This window comes from Semicossyphus pulcher, unplaced genomic scaffold, assembly GCF_022749685.1.
Source record: "Semicossyphus pulcher isolate SPU_LCO1_2020_fin unplaced genomic scaffold, fSemPul1.0.p SCAF_3, whole genome shotgun sequence".
Taxonomy (NCBI): domain Eukaryota; kingdom Metazoa; phylum Chordata; class Actinopteri; order Labriformes; family Labridae; genus Semicossyphus; species Semicossyphus pulcher.
The window spans coordinates 29,219,153-29,238,965 of record NW_027211704.1 but is presented as its reverse complement, the minus strand read 5'-3'; the positions used below and the strand labels follow the sequence as shown (position 1 = coordinate 29,238,965).

Below are 19,813 nucleotides of genomic sequence, written 5' to 3'. Positions count from 1 at the left end.
TGCAACTGTGGAAGTTATTTCCATATGCCTGCAACATGGATGTGGGTCAAATTAATTGAGTTGGTAGTAGCGGGAGTTTTACACTTGTTTCTCAAAGACATAAATAAATAAATCCCAACAATTCAGACTGCACATTAAAAGCTTTAATGGCATGATTTAACAACATCAGTGAGTGGTTTTGCATCAACCTCAACCCCTCTTATGGTAAAAACATCCTATTCTGGCACCAGAAATCTGCCTTTAAAGGGAATCACACAAGTAAATATTCATCACTGGTGACCTCAGACAATTATGAGAGTTTACAGTATGATTTTAACATTCAACCTCAACATATCATGTAGACCTGTAGCTGAGATTGTTCTATCAAAGACAGAAACATACGCATTTCGGTATTTGCATTTTGAGAAGCTGTTTCATTGTACCTATTCTTGGGATGCATATACCACTGACATATGAGCCCCTAAACGCATTACTGATGTTGTAACACTGATGTAATTCTCTGTGTATGATACAATTGATTTTAAAATGCAGACTGATTTGAACAAAGCTCTGGGGATGAGATGCATTATTTCCTACAATTATATCAGAAGTGTTTTTGACCAGATTTCACAGACTACTTATGATATTTAAGGATTAGCTTAATCCAACATTTTCACATTCAGAACATTGAGAATTTGTGGTTCAAAAAAGAAATATCGACACATGAATGAGTTATGTGCAATATAAAATCTTGAAAAAAAACATATGTAAGAAAGAATTTCCTTTATATGTAAAAAAAGAAAAAGAAAAAAAAAAGCACTTTGCTACACTAATTAACACTCTAGACTAATATCCCATTATAGATAATAGGGCATGAGGAGTATATAAGAGAAATATGATACACTATACACATTTATCAGCTTGTTTTATGACCACTGTTAAACTTTCAGTGTCCTCTATAAAGGCTACTAGAGCATGAATAGCCCAGCAGGAGGCAGTCTTGATTAGCAGGAGATGATGAGGGCATTCAGAGACTGCTGACTCTGTGTTCGCTCCAAAGGCCCGCCAGTTGACAGAATCTCACAGGCAGCCAGTTCGTGATAGAGAGCGTTGAGCACCTCCAGTATGTGGGCTTTCCCTGTGCAAAAATAGAACAGATGTGACCGAAGAGTGAATGAGAATTCAATTCAATTCCCTGCCTCTGCAGACTTTAGATTTTCATTGTCACACTTCACAGGACTTGTATTGATTTTATTGGGCGTGTGAGCTCTAATTACCATGTTGTGGGTCGCTGCAAGACTCCAAAGTGCTGAGCAAGATCTTCCCGAGAGATCTCCGCGAGACGTTCTGTAACAACAGAGAGCTAATTCTCAGATGGCTGTCAGGCAATTAACAGGCACTTTAAAAGGCAATCTGACTCTTATAAGCACAGGGACTCTCACACACGTTTAACAAGTGAAATGAATTTGCTCTCTGATCTTTAATTAATCCCGACTGAGGTGTTATATCACAAAGGAATGTACAGAAACCCATGTTAGTCATACAGTAGGTAAGACATATATTTACTGATTCAATGGCTTGAAGTGGACTTTTGATTTGAAAATATAAATAAGTTTAAATCCATATGATGAGTTGTCAGTCTACTTTTTGGTTTTCTTTCTGAAGTCTGACCAGAAGAAAAACAATTCCAGAGCAGCGTGGGTGGAATTCTTTCAACTACCAACTCAGCAAAGTTATTTTTATTACTCTGAGTTTAAGTAAACAGCTGTTTACAAGATTTTTCAATGGTTTAACAAAGCAAAACAATATGTTTGTGCTTTGATATGAAAAAGCATGTTGATTATTAGCACAAAGCCTTTGTGTTTAAGCAGCTTTGACCTCTTCTGACTCAACAGTGTTGTAACCCAATGCCCCATCCTAACTGTGACTAACCAGGTCTCTGAGCTGCTGGAGGAGCTGGAGGATGTCTACAAGTTTCTCTTCCACGAGCGACAGACGAACCCTCTCTGTCTCCAGCATCTGCAGCTCCATCTGGAGCAGCTCAGTCTCCTCTGCCTTCTGCTGTAGCTCCTGCAACAGAGAGTCCTTTATCTGGAAGACACAACACAAACCAGATTTAAAATGACAATTTACAGTCACTTGTTTTTTGTTATGAATGAATAGAAAGTCATTTTGATGCAGTGCTCAGCAGTGTTATCAGAATCAGCTCTATTGGCCAAGCATTTGTACACACACAAGGAATTTGACTCTGGTTTACACGGCTCTCTATGTACGGACCAAAACACACAATAAGTCAATAAGACAATTATGCAGCAATAAAGAGTACAAAAGAGGATGATTAAATATAACAGATATGTAACCACAAATATATACAGGAGGTAGATGGTCAAAAAATTCTTTACAGTATGTAATGGAAAAATGTACAGTATGTACAGGTGCATAGTTTTCTGTTGACACAGCGTAATGTCAACATATGAGAACAGGGTGTATTCAAGCCATGAGAATAAATGATAAATAACAGGAATTAAATGTACTGGCACAGTGGATGTTGGTGTCACTGGGTTATTGCACATGAATTTGACACTGTGGGACAAAGTCAAGTGATCAATCACTCAATCAATCAATCAATCAATCACATTTTATTTGTATTTGTGCCAAATCATTACCAAAGTAATCTCAAGACACTTTATAAAAAGAGCAGGTCTAGACCGTACTCTTTTTTTATATTATTTAGAGAGAGACCCAACATGAATCCACCATGAGCAGCACTTAACTACAAGAGTCATTAGAGTCAGAGTGGCTTTAATAGCTTTAAAAGAGTCATATGAAATCATGGTGTAACAACCTGGAGATCTTTAAATACCTGTGACTGCCCATTAGCTGAATCTGAATTGATGAGGGATCTTAGATGATTGGTGAAACATCTTCAACTCTACAACTACAATCCTTTAGATAGTTTCCTTTTAACCTGACATTGCAATAAATGGATGAAGAACAAGACTTGTAAAGATTGCCTGTCTATTACTAAGCCTACTTCACAATACATCTTTTTTCATTGCTTTTGTTAAGGAAGTCTAAGTAGTTGTGCTGTTGTCTTGTGTATTACTGCTCATGTTAACAACACACATCTGTCCCAAAGCGATATTACTCACACTAAACTTTATACTGATTTTCCAAGTAGCCTACCATTCTTGGAGCTGGTATAAAAGAGACCATTGTCCTTCAGGAAACAATAACAAGATGTGCGCCAAATGGCATCAATCTAACTTGGGCCTTGGAACAACACAGGCAGTTAAATTCCACATTAAGAAAGCAATATATAAAATATTTAATAGTCTTTGGGAGGATAGATACCTTTTAAAAACTTCAACTACAGTCATCTAAACAAGACATTTTGAAGGAAACTTCTTATGTTATTCTGCTTTTTCTTTATGTTAACAAATCCCCAAAAAACCCAAATTAACTATTTTTTGAGACTTTTTTATTTCAGCCCAACTGTGTGACTCAAAGATGTGTTTTCAATAGCTTTTTCACAATGATTAATAAGATATGTATAGGCCGGGGACAAAAATGTGTTAATTTGGTAAATTCATTTGGTCTTTGATTTTGGTCTTTTTATGCTTGATGATTTGTTGAAAAAGACAAAAATATAGAATACTGCCTGTCATGGGTTATTCTAATGTTTAAAATTTAGTGTTTCATTCTGTCATGGGCTGTGATCGAAATGCCGTACTATACTACATACCATATACTACATGCTAGATACTGTATACTGCGTTCGGCGGTAGTATTTATGGAGGAGCTTTTCAAATTCATTTTGCAGTATGCTACACCAATAAACAACCGCTTCTTTAGCTATTGCGCCCCCTTCTACTGCAATGCTGCTGCTGTCGGTCATTTCAACTGCTAGTGTGACGTTCCAGTGCTTTGCATTGTGGGATACAGTAGGCGAGGTAGACTGGTCCGACGCATACTGGAGATTTTCTCCGAATCAGTACGACATCCGGGTATTTTTGGCATAGTGCACATTTTGATTTTGTTTGCATACTGCATACTACATATTACATTTTGGCCAAATCAGGACATACTGCTAGTATAGTATGGCATTTTGAACACAACAATGCACTACCCTCGTATTGCTGCATTTTGTGTGTATTCCCGCCTATGTAATTGTCTCTTATTGTTTTCACCTGTGTCTTCTCAGTATCACCTGTGTCTGATAACCCAGTGTATATTTAATCTGTGTGTTCCTTCCCTTTTGGGCCAGTTCATCTTTGTCAGCCTTCGTGAAACCTTTAGTCAAACTTTCTGCAACACTGTTCATCGTGTACATTTTCCTCGTGGCTCTTCATGTGTTTTTGGCTTTGTGCTCTTGCCTGTTTTTGGTTGAATTTGGTTTGGTTGGACCTTTTGTTGGACATTGCACAGTAAGCCTTTTGTCCTGCCTTTTTGTTTCTGCCTTGTTTTTGTGTTTAAATAAATCATTAGTTTAGTCTGCATCTGGGTCCTCTCCCTTTTTGTTTAAAACAAAATGTGACAACTGCCAACCTTATCCTTGAACACCAAACCCAGACTTGTTTCAACAGCAAGTGGATATGTCACTTTTCCAAATGTAACATATTACATCGTAGGCATGCTAAACATCTTAATAGAAAATAAATATACCCAATGTTATTGTATGTCAAATGTTGAGGTTAGAGTGAGTGTTTAGCACACTGTACTGTGGGTTTGCCTGCCAAACAAGTTGGAAATCCCTGCAGCGCACCATTACGTCAAAGCGTATTGAAGGACAAAGGTCTCACCCCATACATCCTGCACATAAACAAAGGCTCACAGTCAGGACTTTGTTTGGTTTTAACTTTTCCTCTCCAGTGCTGAGACGTTCTGGGAACACATTACATCACTGTTCCCCCTCTGTCTGTCTTCCTGTGTTGTGAAAATACTACTCGACTGTAACAAGAGAGCTTTAATTTATGATATTCCTAAATGTCATGCGGGACAAGGGGGAGTGTTTCTGTGGTCAGAGCCAGTGAGAAACAGCTGCAAACACACCCACCCACACACACAGGGCGTCTCTGGTGACGCCGTTGGTGGTTTGGTTAAGTTGAAGCTGCAGGCTCATGCCACTAGCTGTGGTTTAGTCTTTGAAGCCCTCCCCTTTCATAACAACCAATACCAATCCTCTCTAATCTAGTTAAACACCACACGAGCAGCCACAAAATTACTAAAGACACAAAGCAGGGCAGAACGTTGTCCAGAGAGAACAGTTTCAAATAAATGGATCCAGCAGACCAGGGCAGAGGATACAGTTGTAGCCCACCCTGGTGTGATGGAGGTCAGAGGTGGTTTGTACCTGGTCCATGTCTATCTCGGCCTGGCTCTCCTTCAGCTCCAGCTGCTTATGTAACCTGGTCACCCTCTCCAGGAGCTCCACCACAGCACTGCAGCTCTCCTCGCTCCTCGAGCTCCCGAAATTAGACATCAGCTTTTTGAATGCCTTGTCGTCACACCTGATCAACATGTAGGACAAAAAAAACCCATCAAGCTCAGGGGCTGCAATAGCTGTCACATAGGACGAGAAATTGAAAGAAAAGTACCCTGTTGTGGACTGATGCAGCCCTGTGCAGCTCTGTGTGAACCCACTTAAACTAAGAAATGGATTTACATTACATTAACAATAAAGATGTAGAAGTGGGCACTTGGAGTGACAAACAGACGATTATCAACCAATGCAGCTGCATTACAAGTTCATTTAGATTAATTGCACATTTATATTGTAGGCTAGTTCACTAGCATAACTTTCATTAACCTTGTTTTAAGCAGCAAAAGGCAACTGTTTTTCCTTCAAGTTTAATGATTCATTCTAATTTTCTCATCAAAGATATCTCAAACCTTGGCAGGTAGCTATTTTCGGTGAGTTCCTTAATAAACCCCCTGTATACTACCGGCTGGCATCAAACAGCAGACGAACAAAGCTATCAGTAAGCTAGCTAGTGAAGCTAGTGAAGCAAGTGAGCTAGAGCGTCAAACATTCAGCAGCTAAAGACAAATACTTTTCGGCATTGGTGAAAGACAAACAGAGCTAGGAAGCATTGGATATTGGACCTTCATCTGGTGTTCAAGAACATGACAAATGGTAATGTTGTGTGCCCAATTATGTCAGAACGGGACTTTGTGTCTGTCAATTTGTTTTTGTTTTTTTTGATAAATTTTGTCCCGTAATTTGCAGAGACTAATGCAGCTTTAGATATTATTTGTCATATGTGTATCTTAGAATGTTAGATGTTCCTTTTTGCTGAATTAAACAATGTTAAAAATGGCAATTCTTATGCTAATCCTGAAATTATGCTGTGCTCCATTGTACTAGCCATCCAATTATAGACAGTAAACTGAGGCCGACCACCAAGTCGTGTAAGTATGCCACTAGCTTGCTGTAAGCTCATGCCCTGCTTTAAGATAAAGTGATGATATGATATGTGTAGGACCTTTCCCCACAGCAGGACAGTCTGGTCAAGATCCTCTTCACTTCGTCCACCTGCTTCTGCTGATCTCCAGTCCACTTGTCTTCCTCTTCGTCAGAGGCTGCCTGGCCCTCCACTGAACGGAAAAGTTGCTCCTCCACTAGGTGCAAGAACACATCTTTATCATGATCTGCCTTTGTACAGGGCAAGTATACAATGCAATTTAAAGGTAGAGTATGACATTTTACAGTTTGTTGATATTTAAACTCAGCAGCCAAACAAACAGCTCTGCCCCCAAAATGTATAGATATGAATTGCCACTGAAACAAATCTCATAATTAATCAATAATAAGTAACACGTCTGCTCCCTGATAGTAAGTTTGCCTCAATAATAATAATTAATAATAATTTTACAATCATTCTCCAAGTCCTTGTGCAGGAAAGACATGTTAGAGCAGCATTCTGGGCCTTCATGAGATCTTACTCTTGTCCGGTGTCGTCACAGCCCGCCCAGTCGGAGAACAACGGTCATGTTGGGATTCCGAGCAACATCTTTGGCCCGGCCTGCTGACAACACTCAGCTGTGGCTCTGCTGTGGTGCTGCTTGGGAGTTGTAGTTTTGACACCTCTGACCTGAAAAAGAGCACTGAAAGTTCAATATAACTGTTTGACTGATCTGTAAATACTGAACTGTAAATTGTTAGCTGGTTAGGGGCTCAAACTGCTCTTTAAATTTGCTCATATAAGAAATGTTCAGTCCAGACCAATTGAGGACATGAAAGAGAACATATCAAGTATCACAAGGCAGTGTGTATTAAGGCACATCTACAACCGCCATGATAATTTTATAGAGGCCTGTGATGTTGTATGCCAAATCTGGGTGGGGTAATTGAAGCCAGACATTGTATCTTTAAGGCATTTTTACAGTAAAGTGGGTCAATGGTAGAATGGTGCAGTTACTGTGCAGGAGTTAGCCTGCAAGATGTGAGGTAAAAACCCACTGGCTTATACTGGATGGAACAAAATTGGAGCACAGTTTATTTTTGTTTTCTAACCTGTATTTCAAATCTGCTCATATGCAGATGAAAAGATTTGTAACACATTTATTATGTATGCCATGTTTTCCCTTATGTCAAAGACACATTCAAACATCTGTCACTGAAAAAAGTCTGAGACTGCAAGTTTGTGCACATCAATTGTTCTGTAATGGTTTGAATTTTCTAGGTTTCTCCTGCTGTCTGCTCTTTTGTGTTGGGGGAAATCCGATAGGGGGCCTTCGTAAATCACAGAATAAGTGTTTCCAGATGATGATGTCTTGCCGAAAAAAAGGAGAAAATCTCGAAAAGGTTTTCAACAGCCTGACTCTGTTTAAAGAAAGAAAAAACAGAGCATTCATGCTTATATCCTGTTGGCACGAGGCTGACTATGCTGTAAGACAACATTATACTGGAATCTGTGCACTGCTTTAGGTTTCTTTGTGCAAAACTGGCGAGAAACGACAGACTTCACTGGAAGTCAATAATTGCAGCATGATTTCAGGCAATCAATCAGAGAGTCATGTTTAAGTTAGTGGGGGCCACAGTGGAGGAGAGAAGGAGCTTGTTCACCAGGGCCAGCAGCTGCAGTCAGACCAACATGGGACTGGTGCATGGACGTGAAGACACACAAAACTTTCCTGGTTGCTGTGGAGACGCAGGGACTCTGGAATGAACTGGTGGAAGGCCTTTTTAAAAGCAGGCTTTGGTGTGACTAATTGCACTTTAATTGACAGTTGTTAGAGTGAGGTTGAAGCCTGCGTCCATTGAATACTGTAGCAAGGACACAGCTTTTGGCTTGGGCCTTTGACAGGCGTAGAGGTTAAAAAATGGCTTTGTGTCCAGACACAAAAAAATGACTCCTACACTTTACCGGCTGGGGAAAAGAGAGGCAACCCGACTGTCACATGAAAACTGGTTCTAGTTTATACGGACTGTGCTTGCGATTTATGTTGTTTAAGGAGGGTTTTCATTAAATTGACAGTGATGCTGAGCTGGTTGTGCTGAGCAAGAGAATTCCGATTGAATGAACACAGACACCTGAAAGAAGTCCAAACAGACACCCTGGATATTGGTCAGACTGTGGGATGCAGCAGACATAGACATAATTTGATCAACGTTCCATTAGACACACACGATAGCTTTTGCCAATAGACCAAATGCAAAACCAGCATGGATGGGTTTGACCTGCCAAAATGAAAATCTATTTGCTTATTCTGAAGAAGTAAAACACACTGCAGACTTCAAAGTGTAATATGAGTTTAAATACATTTTTAAGTATGAGTGAGTGATGATAGACATTAACATTTCACTCATTTCAGATTTGGGGATTTGTACATGAATGCACTAATTAAACTTGCACAAAGTAATAATTTTATATTAACAATATAAAGTGAAATGACTTTGCTCATAGTGATTAACCCACTGAGAATTATCACCTTTGCAGTTTGACTCAACTTTCACGTCTTTCAGCTAATTGTTTCTGGCATTCAACTTTATTGCTTGGTTCTGTTTCACCACTCAGTAACCATTTTTCCATCAGTAGCCATCTTTTTTAAGTGAAATTTATTTCCACTGTACACTGCCTGCCCAGTATAAAAGTAAATATTCCCCCTGAGGACTTGACAAAGATCAAAACAAAGGCAAAATTATTTCTCCAATTACATTTCAAGTTGGACAGAAACATGAATTGAAATTAATGCTAATGATGATAGAAGCTTTTATGCCTCTTAAGCTCTATGTTCTGGTTTTATAGCATAAAGTATGAATCAGTCATGGAGCTCTAATGAATCCCTTTTCCAGCAGCAGAATCGCAGATGTTTTCTGCCAAAAAAATCCTAATAAACCAGAGCAACACCATACATTAAACAGACAAACAAAGTTACTGATTAGCATATAAACATTGTCCAATGTGTAATAGCTAGCCAAATTATTCTCAGCAGTTGGTGGAGACCAAAACCAAAAGGACAGTGAATTGTATTTACAGTGCTTTAGATAATGCTAATTTTACATGTCTGCTTGACTGGTAAAAAGCAAATGGTTTCTTACTCCATTAAAACTGTAATACTTAAGTTAAGTATGTCATGGTTGTGTCTCTCTCTATTGAAGCACTTCCAAAAACTGATTAAAGCTGCCTTCAGCATGATGACTTAGCAAACATTTCGAATTTCGTTCTGCTTGCATTTCATCCAATTAGGAAGATAAAGAACACGGAAATAAACTAAACTCAATTTTCTCAGGTCATAAATCAGCTGGACAATCAAGGCGGAATCTAGCGGTGTACATACCTCATGGATTAAGAGGAAGTACTTTACAAGGGGGGGCAGATAGATAATCAATTTAACATTTCCTGTTCTGTTTCTGTGGTTTCTCTGTCTTTTTTCATTCCTGTATCAAAGCTGCTTTTCGGTATTTCTGCAGCCAAAATTAAAAGAATACTTGGAATAACAAAAAAGTCGGAAGTGGACATTTATTAAAAGAAATTTGAGGGTGTGTGTAACCTTCTCTGTATCATTCTAACATTAGAATAATTTTTGTTCAACATTTACGCCCTTGGCAGAGAAATGCACTGGCAGTATAGTTAAATGTAAGTGGAAGCATTTTGCAGCCTATGTAGGCTTAATTATTACTACAGCCCTAAAGTCACACGCAGGAGTAAAATTATACATGAAAACCTCTATTGTGCTATGTCAGGGGATTTCTAATTAATAGGATCCTGTACTCTGCCCTATTAGAGAAAGCCTAAAGCCCTTCATAAGCCTGTGGAGGGTTGTACAGCTGTTTGTTGTTAAAGCCAGGACACCCAGAGTCCTCGCTGTGTTTATCACAGTGTGGAGCTGAAGTGAAAGCTCCATCAACATGACCCCCCATCACTGTCCCCCCTCCCTCCCTGAAGAGCAGTTTCCTCTTTCAGGTGTCATTGGTCAATGACTGTCTCTTTTCTCTGCAGAGGTTAAAAATTAGGGCACGCTGTAAACCTGAGCTTGAACTTGAAGGTTATTGCGGGTACTTGCCCTGAGGCATGACAGAGACGGGTGAGGGGTCATGTTTACATAGCTGACGGTTATTAATCAAGTCCTCTTGGGTAACACCGGTACAATGAGCTGGTTTCTGGGATACAAATAAAGCAGCTTCAGTGATGTTTAGCAAACTGAAGACTTAATCCAAAAGCCAATGGCGGTAACATTTACAGAGGGTAGTTAGGCTTTCCTTGAAAGCAAAGTGCAAAGAAACCCACAAAGTCAAACAAACAAGGGTATTAAAGGTAGAGGGAAATATACAGAGGGATAAGTCCAACAATTGTGGGTGGCATAAGTTTATAAGATATTTTGTGTGTGATGTTTTTTTGCTGATGTAAGCATACCTCCAAACCAGAGAGGAGGAGAGCAGAGCGCACTTGGCAGAGTACGTTTTTGAAGGCAGTTCAAGAAAAACAGTACGGCAGCAGCAGCAGACTGCCACGGGTCCCACACATCTCCCGAGTGTGTCCTTTCCGAATTATTTAAAGGGTAGGAATGCCGTGGCAGCACCTGCTCCACACAATGCTGCAGCTCTTGTGCAGAGGCAGATAAATGGTCTGCGAGACCCTCCTCTTCCCTCTGCTCTCAGGCGCCATGCAGTGAGCATGAAAAGGCTGGGAGATTATGCCTCCCATGGGGCCTGCCTTCAGTGGGCCAGGGGTTACAGGCATACAGAGAAGAAGTCTGCAGGCGTGCCGATAAAACGAAAAGTGAGTTTTAAACTTGCACACTTAGGACACATGTGCTTGGGTATGCTCTCTAGAAGTCCCTGAACTATCAACAGCGACCCCTGGAATCATAAGGCTAATATAACTACAGAAGTTCTGGATGAAAAACAACCAAAGTTCATTTTAAATGCTGATTTTACATCTCCACTCTTCATCTTTTCTTTGGAACACAAAAGATGGAAAGCCAAATGAAGCCATTCCTCTCCTGTGTGCTTTGAAATACACGCCCGTCATCTCATGAACAAACAGTTGAGTGTTTGCTTCTTCCTCCAGATGGTAGACTTTCCTCCCCCTCGTTTCTTTTTGTTCCTCTCGCTGTGTTTCCTATTGTTTAATCCCTGTGGCCTGCAGAGCTCTATAGGCTACAGTGACAGATTTAGACTCCCTTTACCTTCGAGAGAAAAAAAAAACAGAACTAAAAGTGACACTTTTAGACAATTCTAACATACAGACACTTTCCTGTGCAAATCAACTCCTGTTGAAGGTGCAGCTCCCATCTGAATCTCAGCCCCTGCTCTGTTCTAGCATACAATCCAATGAAATCACGGACGTGTTACGCAACAACACCCACACATCTGAAGTTTCATACCAATGACCACATTTTATAAACTGGCTTCTTCTGGGATTTTGAAGGAAAGTTGAAAGGGGATTTTTTCAGATGGAACACTGAAAAGGAAATCAAGACACAAATCATGCTACAGGAACATATTCACATTTAAGGAAGAATACTTAAAGCCAAGAGTTAGATAAGAAATTCTCTGTTCAGAAAATGTAAAACTCCAGCCAGCTGCTGGCGCTAGCTTAGCAGAAAAACTGGGGGAAGCAGCTAGCCTGGCTCTCTGCAAAGGTAACAACATCTTCCTGCTTGCACCTTTAAATAAACACTTGTAACTGTAGGCTCTACTTCAGTTTTTGTGGTGATTAAACAAAAAAAAGGTGATAATGAGTTAGCTTAAGAGGTTCCTGGAGGCATTTTTGTTTCTTTTGGACAGAGTCTGGCTGCCTTTTTTCCTTGTTTCCAGTCGGAAGCTACCTAGCTACGCTAACAGGCTGCTGGCTGTAGCTTCACAGTCACCATAAAGACATAAGAGTGGTATCAGTCTTTTCATCTAACACTGCTAGGTGCTTTAATATTATAAGGATGCATAAGGTTTGTCTAACTTTATCTTTATTTTCACTGTTTAAGTGAAATCAACAACACAGAAGCAGTGCCAGCTCTCACCCACACGTAAGCCATGTAACCCTGTAACACTGAGATCCAGCAGCATCTTAGTTAATCTCATCACTCGTCACAGCAGTTTGGAGGTAAGCTACAGGGATAAAGTTACGGTGGATCATTTCATCAGGCCCCTTGACATACTACTGCATCTCTACACCCAGCATGTACGATCCAAGACATCTGACACTGGGACATTGTGTTGAAAGTGTAATGACTTAACTTTGAGTTCAGTCAGAGTCAAACAAGTTTATAAGAAATTGTCTCCTCATTAAGGAGAAGAAAAAGCATTTTGCTAAGTTTGATTTTAAGCAGACAACACCTTGTTCGGAACCTTCCTCTGAAACTGCATCCTTGGATGAGGCATAACAGAGCAAACATAGGGGCTTTAAGGGGGAATATTCATGGAGCTTGGTTGCTAAGATCCATAGGAAGGGGGTGCCTATGTGGTATTGTTCATTCGGGAGCAGAGAGAAAGAAGTGAGCAGAGATTGATGAGAACGGTCAGTGTGTTGTGGTCCTCACTCAATGGAGCTTTCTCTTGATAAGTCAGGGCCTTTGTGATGTTGAATTATTTGCCATGAGAGTATCAATGGAAGGATGGTGAAAGGCTTTGGAACGCAGTCTGCATAGATTAGTGGTGTTTAGGGTTAAAGGAAGGGTATTGTGCTAACAAAATGTGTTATTTGGAATCACCTAACGGCAGGTAGCAGTCAATCACATATGTCTGGTTGTGTGGTTGAGTCTCAGAGTTCATAATAACAGCATTAGGGAGATGTTAGCACCATTTAGAGACATCTGCTACCTAAGAAAGCCAGACCTGCAGACACTGATTATACGGTTTGAGTCGGGACAACAGACACAGAGATAAACATTAAACCGATGGCTTTGTACTTAAAAGTCCAATTACACCCTTACTTCCACCAAAATGAATAGTTCCCAACAGTAGCGGAGCTCAGGCGAAACCAACCTGCCACACACGATGCCTGTTAAATAAGCTAAATCACAACAAGGCTGAAAATTAGAATAGTAAACCACATCAAGCCTTCAAAAGTAGCATGGCAGAGTTTTCCAGGCATGAAGCCAGAGCTAAACAAGGTTCATTCATTTTATTCTAGGACGAATTATAATTAATTATGGTTCATTCTAGCCACAAGGCCTCCTTAATTCAATAACCTGCCAAAACAAGCCGTCTTTCTCATGACATGATGAACAGCCAGACACTTGTTTTGCTCAGGGTTTGACAGCTGATTGGACCTGATGAAGAGGTGATTAAATCGCCTTTGTCTAGTGTATGGTGTATGTAATCTCTCTGTGACCTTGGAGCAGTATTTCTTTAGATGCATCAGTACATCACCATTTTAAACTCACAAGAAAATTAGGGAAACTTCTGTATTTCTATAAAATAAATATTGATAAATATTAAACACCTAAAGTCAATTACAAACAAACAGTAGTTTTCATTGGCTCTGCCTTCTAGTTTGTGTCTCAGTACGCTTCAAACAAAGCAGTGTTCAGCAAAAGTAAGTTAGTGATTAATATAAAAATATGACTTGTATTTAGAATATGTTTTTTAGGCCTTTTTTTCCCTTATACACTAAAAATGCATAATAATTTGTTGGTTTAATTACACATTGTTAACAATATATAATGAGTAATGTTATTTCTTAATTCATTTTTATTTATTTAAAATTGAACCGTTTGGGATCCATAGTCTATGTCGGAAGGCAAAAGGATTTATTCCTGTTCTGAATGGAGACACTCAGGACCTGCTGTCATTCTTCCACCTAAGATCTCTTTCTAAGAAATCTGTTTCTTTGTTTTCTTGATGTAAATTATGTTACACTAAAAATGGAAAAGCAGATCTACTGATCATTCTTCTCAAAGAGATTCAAAGAAATTAGTTTAACTGTTCTCTGTGAAAGTGGTCTAAGTTGAAAAATGAAAAAGAAACCTGAAGAGAGACGTTAAATCCTTGTCTCCTCACGTCTCCAAACTTCTTGCCAACAGTTGCATACAGTTGGGTGTGACTGTTGGATTGTTGGTTTGTAAAGTGGCAAAATATGTAATGCATATCTTCAATCCAGACATCCAAAAAGAGGTTTTAACTGATGTTTAGTCACCTAAGAAGAACATTTCTTTGAAGCATACTGAGGTCTTTCACATCAGGCTGTAGCCGTGTAATAAGTCTGGTTGCAATTCTGAAGTGCAAACCACATCTCTGATTTGCTCAAAGAGGTCTGGTATTGTACCCACTGAAGGCTGTTTCTGGCAGGTGAAGAGGTAGTAAACCAGACATGGCCTACAAGGTAGGATTAGGAATAAAAAATGATAACAAAAATTGGAGCAGGCAAGGATGAGATTTTCTCAGATGTCAAAGTTTTTATCAATGCCAAGTAAAAACAATTTTTAGAATGACTTTCATTTAATCGATGTTAAAACTTTAACATTTTTAACATTTTCTTTTAAATAAATAAATGAGGTAATTGAGCCCACTGATGGCCCACTGATGAAAGCCTTTGCATTTACAGTATTACAGACTGACATTTCTGATGTGACTTTCGCGGAAAAAAAAGCAGCGCCCAGTTAGTGACGCGTTTTCCATCACCCAGCAGTGGGTGGTCTGCCAGAGTGGGTGGGCGGAGCTAAGCGGCTGCTTTTCCGGTCTCTTCAAGTGATGCGAGTAAACAGTAATCTACTATGGCTGAACAAACAAAAAGAAGATCGATGACTACAGATACAACTTAAGAAATAAATGAAAATCCCCAAACAAATTTGACGGTCAGATGAAGGTAAACAGTCAAAAAAGGAAAGCAACCATCAGCCAAGAAAAGTTACAACGGTTACAACCAGAGCCAACCGTGGACGTCACACATGCAACACCGTTTGGATATCTGGGAAGTGTGCTCCCCCAATAACTGTTCATCACTAAAGGTGCCGCCAAAGAGAACGAAACTGAGATCTTTGAGATTATAACTTTAAAGGCACTGAGTGGGGTATTTGACCACTGGTAGTGCTATTGAGCAATGTTTTCATGAGTGGCTCCCTGTTCTGTTCAGGTAACACAATGAAAATATTTCTGAGTGCAGTAAAGAAGAGAACAAAAGAAAGAAAAGACATACGTCCTTGAAATGTCTAATATGTCTTCAACAAATTTGTGTGTTTTGGTGAAAAACATTCCACTAGGCCCATTTAAGTTTACTGCTCCAAGTAACCGACAACAAGAACCCTTCTGAAAGAAGGTTGAATATAACATCAGCACAATGTCGATCTACATTAAGTGAACAAAAAAGGCAATTCACTCAAATAATAGGCCAATGAAGTATAAAACTGTTGGATGTAGTCTTTCTCAGAGGCACTCGGTGACAAAATATAGATCTGTGGCAATATGTTTTGTTATTCATTAAAAAGTAGCATTGTGTTGATACTAAAATGCATCATGTGACCCAGTGTTCTTACCTGTAGTATAGGAGCTCTGATTCCAGCTGGAGGATGTGTCTCTGCAGCACAGGTACATGACTGGCTTTGGCCTCCAATTCCTTAACCTTGCCCAGGCCGCTCAGCAGTGCCTGTCTGGCCTCCTCCACCTTTCTCCTCATGCCCACCTGTTCCCTCTTCAAGGCTTGGTTGCAGTCCTCCAGAGCAGCCATAGTCTCTTTGGAGCTCCACAGTTCCTGCTCCAGTCTCTGATTACACAGCATGGCTTCCTCCACCTGTCGGTCTCTGGAGCTCTGCAACAGCTCGATCTCCTGGATAATGTTCTGCAGGCTCTTCAGGTTGCTGTAGTTGCTGCTTTTAAGGTTAGAGTTGCTCATACTTTTCTGGGCAGATTGTTTCTGTTGGGCAACAAAACAGCCCTCCTCTGGTTTGTGTTTGGAGTGGCTTTTCCACAGTCCTACCTGAAGAGAAGTGAAACAGGTGACAGGATGGGACTGGATCAAGATATCCTAAAACCATTGTTGCATCTGCTAGGTACTATAAATGTAAATAAAACTAAGCAGGTGCAATTTTGTTACCCTATTCTGTAAAGGATTTATAGGTTATTACTGCACAAGTTGGTAACGCTTTATAATACAGCCCACAACTTATCGTTTACCTGCAACTTAGCATGTAAGTATCCGCAACCTATAATGTAATATCGTCGCATGTATCAGTTCTTAAATGTAGGTATGCTGGAACAAGGGAGTAACAATTAGGAATTTATATACAGGGAAACAGTGGAGATACTTAAAGTAACTAATTTCTCCTTTCCTCTAAAGTAACCCGTGAGTACCCAGTACTTATAGAATAATGGGTATAAATCATTTCTCATTTCTTTAAATTACACTGTAGGTACCCAGTACTGACTTACAAATACTTACAGTATAACGTTTTTCTCCTTGCCTCTAAAATTCCTATTTGTTATTCCCTTGTTCCAGCATACCATAAGTCAATAATAAAGTCTTCAAATAAGCAGTTTTGAGTCATTATTCAACAATATTGGATTTTTATTTAAAACGCTCTTAATTCTTAAGTAATATATGTTCCAAAACTGATCAAATAAGGGTCATAGGTCCCAGTACCACTTCTCTAGGGCACACTTTATATAGGGTTTATAAGTTGCACCTAATGTTTTATTAATGGTATATTAAAATGAAGTTGATGCCTTATAGATGACTTAATAGCCATTATAAGAGAACCATTTGGATTGTCAAATCATAAATGACAAAAATAACACGCTTCAAATGCTCTAACAAGCCATCAAGTCTAAAAGTTGGTTAGACATGTCCCTCTAATTAAGGAGCCTATGTTGGAACTGCCTCCTTAGGTAACGTTTAATTAGTCGTTTACAAATGTACATATCAGTTATAAGCCCTGGGTTTCCAGGTTGTGGAAATTCCCTATAGCTGGTGTTTACCTACCTTCAGGATGACAGTTGCTTTGACTCTTTAGTTAGCTATTCGTTCAACACTACTTCAGTGGACTGTTGAACCACTTAAAAAACCCAAAGAAAAGCATCTGAAGCAAAATCACTTTTAACAATACATTTTGAACATTTATATAGACTAACTAACTGTTGTTCTAAGACAGTGAGAAACATTGGTACCATTATTTTGGAGCCTTGTGGCAGTCTGGAGAAAATGGGAACCTATGCAATCCTGTACCCTGATACAAGGACTGCTGTTGGCATTTTGGGGAGCTTGTATCCCACTGACTGAACTATTGCACCCTAAAAAACATATGGACGTCATTTTTCCTGATACACCACTCTCACCTGCAGAGCCAGACAGCGGGCATCACTGCTCTGAAGTGCGGCTCGCATGTCCTCAATTAGCTCCCTCAAACTTGCATTCTCGTCTTCCAGTTTTGCTATCCGGTCCTCTGCTTCCTCCAGTGCCACTATCTCCTCATAGCACTCTTTGGAGCAGGCTCCGAGTCTGCAGCCGGAGGCGTGCCGTCCCTCCGAGGAGGAACACGAGCCTTCGCTCACACCCACAGACAGCAGCTTCTCTCGCCGCCTCAGAGGGCTTCTCAGGCGTATCTGAGTCTCTATGTGCTCGCTGTCCTTCCCCACCAGCAGCCGGCCGTTCTCATACTGACAGCCCGCCTTGGTGCTGAAGTGTCCGCACAGTTTAGCGTGGAAATGTCTGAAGGAGAGCTCGCTGGGCAATCTGTCCGGACCACCGGCGCATTCTGTATCCTCTGAGTCTTTGTTCAGCCCTAAAACTTCACACAAGATGTTAAAATCCTCCAAAGGGATTTTACCTCCCCCTTGATAGTCGATATGATGGAAAATCTCCTGCAGGTATTGATCCAGTCCGGTAGCCAAAACTATGATTTCGTTCTCCACTCCCCGGTCCAGTCCGTAGTGGTAAGCCAGAGTGCTGACTATCCATTGTGTCCTGCGCGCTGGTCGGCTGTATGGATCAATGGAATCTATTGCATCCATCATCTCTACTAAGCAACTTCATATTTCCACAAACTTAACACAGTAACTTTGTTCGACCAACGTCCTGTCTGTGTTTTGTGATCATCCCCGCACAAGAAACGCCGAGCAGACTGGCGGAGCAGAAACGAGGCGTGTGTTAAAACATAGCAGATTTGAATTAAGCACTGCCCCCCAAATCCAAAACCAGGGGTCCCAACCAGGAGTCAGTAACATACACATACTATAACGGTTTCATAGTGCCGTTTGCCGGAGTGTAATTGCCACCAGGTGTGTAAACTTTTGTCATTCACTTGGGTTAGACCTTGTTAAGATGTAAGATGCCCAAGGGACTAATACACTGTGGTGCAGAGGTCTCTGTCTTTTTTCTACTGAAGAATTTTTACAACATGGTCTTGGGCTTTTTTTTTGCACAATTTGCACTTTGCTTTGTCCAGCATATGCATGACCTCTTTTTGAATGCACTAAACTTTTTCGCAACTTCAGAATGTGATGACCATCCCAACACACATTCTAGAAATTCAATGTTTTTTCCTCCAGATAACTTACTCTTTTTCAGGCTATACAGCCTACATAAAACCTTGTTACCCAATAAATCCATACATGTAAATCTCATATTGCAAATTCTGATGAGCTTCTTACCTGCCCAATGGCCCACTCATTGCTGCGTTCAAGTACCCCTTGTAAGTTCGACCTCCAAATGGATATTTAAAAATAAAGTAGCCCACTACCTCAATGAGTGTACCCAACTTTTTAGAAATGTGTGATGAAGTTTTGAATGTGTAATGAAGGTGAATTGCAATTGGTCAATTGTTTTCTTGCTGACATACCTTCTCTCCGCGTCGTTACCTCTTTAACCTGAGCATAGGTCGCCTATGGAACTGGGGCTAATACAATCTGTCTGTAAAACTAAGTCTTCATTTACCAACCATAGCATACATAATTATCTCACTTGTGCTTTGGCATTATTACCTTCCTGTTATTCATGTTAAATGGATGTTTAACAGCGGGGAATATCGATAGACCCAACAGCACGTGAGGGCAGCTGCATACCTCACTTCCCTCACTACAGAGGTTGCCAGGGTGACCCGTTGCACTCAAAGAAATCAAATAGTTAGGCAGCTAAAGTTTGTGTGTCAACCTGACACACGTCAGTACTTCACTTCGGAACATTATTACAAGGTTTCGCAGCTTTGAAACTTGTAGTCTAGGTTTAGTGACAGTATGCGTAGAGGTATGTTTCACTGTGTGTCAAATTCTCCAAGAAGACTTTTTGAAATGTCTTTTGCGTTAGCTTAAATGTGAATAATTCAGACTTTTCATACCAGCAGCAACAGGAGGAGCTAAGGTGAGTGCAGATGAATAATACTGTCAAGTAATGTATTTTTTTCAAACGCAATTATTAATATTAATTATAAACTACTGCTTTTTGTGTTAAGTAGCCTACCT

At 40.1% G+C, this 19,813-nt stretch overlaps 1 protein-coding gene across 1 annotated transcript; it reads right to left on the bottom strand.

Annotated features, from left to right (window-relative positions):
* Positions 1-156: 156 nt before the first annotated feature.
* On the bottom strand, positions 157-18,412 carry efcc1 (EF-hand and coiled-coil domain containing 1). Its single transcript, XM_069678663.1, has 8 exons — positions 17,693-18,412; positions 15,898-16,337; positions 6,925-7,073; positions 6,465-6,600; positions 5,333-5,489; positions 1,912-2,070; positions 1,257-1,326; positions 157-1,117 (listed from the first exon to the last, which is right to left on the bottom strand). Exons 1-8 carry the CDS (start codon positions 18,368-18,370, stop codon positions 984-986), a joined length of 1,923 nt encoding a protein of 640 aa, XP_069534764.1. The 5' UTR covers positions 18,371-18,412; the 3' UTR covers positions 157-983.
* Positions 18,413-19,813: the final 1,401 nt, after the last annotated feature.

Coding starts and splice junctions, on each gene's coding strand:
- efcc1 (XM_069678663.1), bottom strand. CDS start 18,370: ATGATGGATGCAATAGATTCCATTGATCCATACAGCCGACCAGCGCGC. Junction 6,601..6,924: donor TGTGACGACACCGGACAAGA/GTAAGATCTCAT, acceptor TCTTGCACCTAG/TGGAGGAGCAACTTTTCCGT. Junction 2,071..5,332: donor CCGAGATAGACATGGACCAG/GTACAAACCACC, acceptor TGTGTCTTCCAG/ATAAAGGACTCTCTGTTGCA.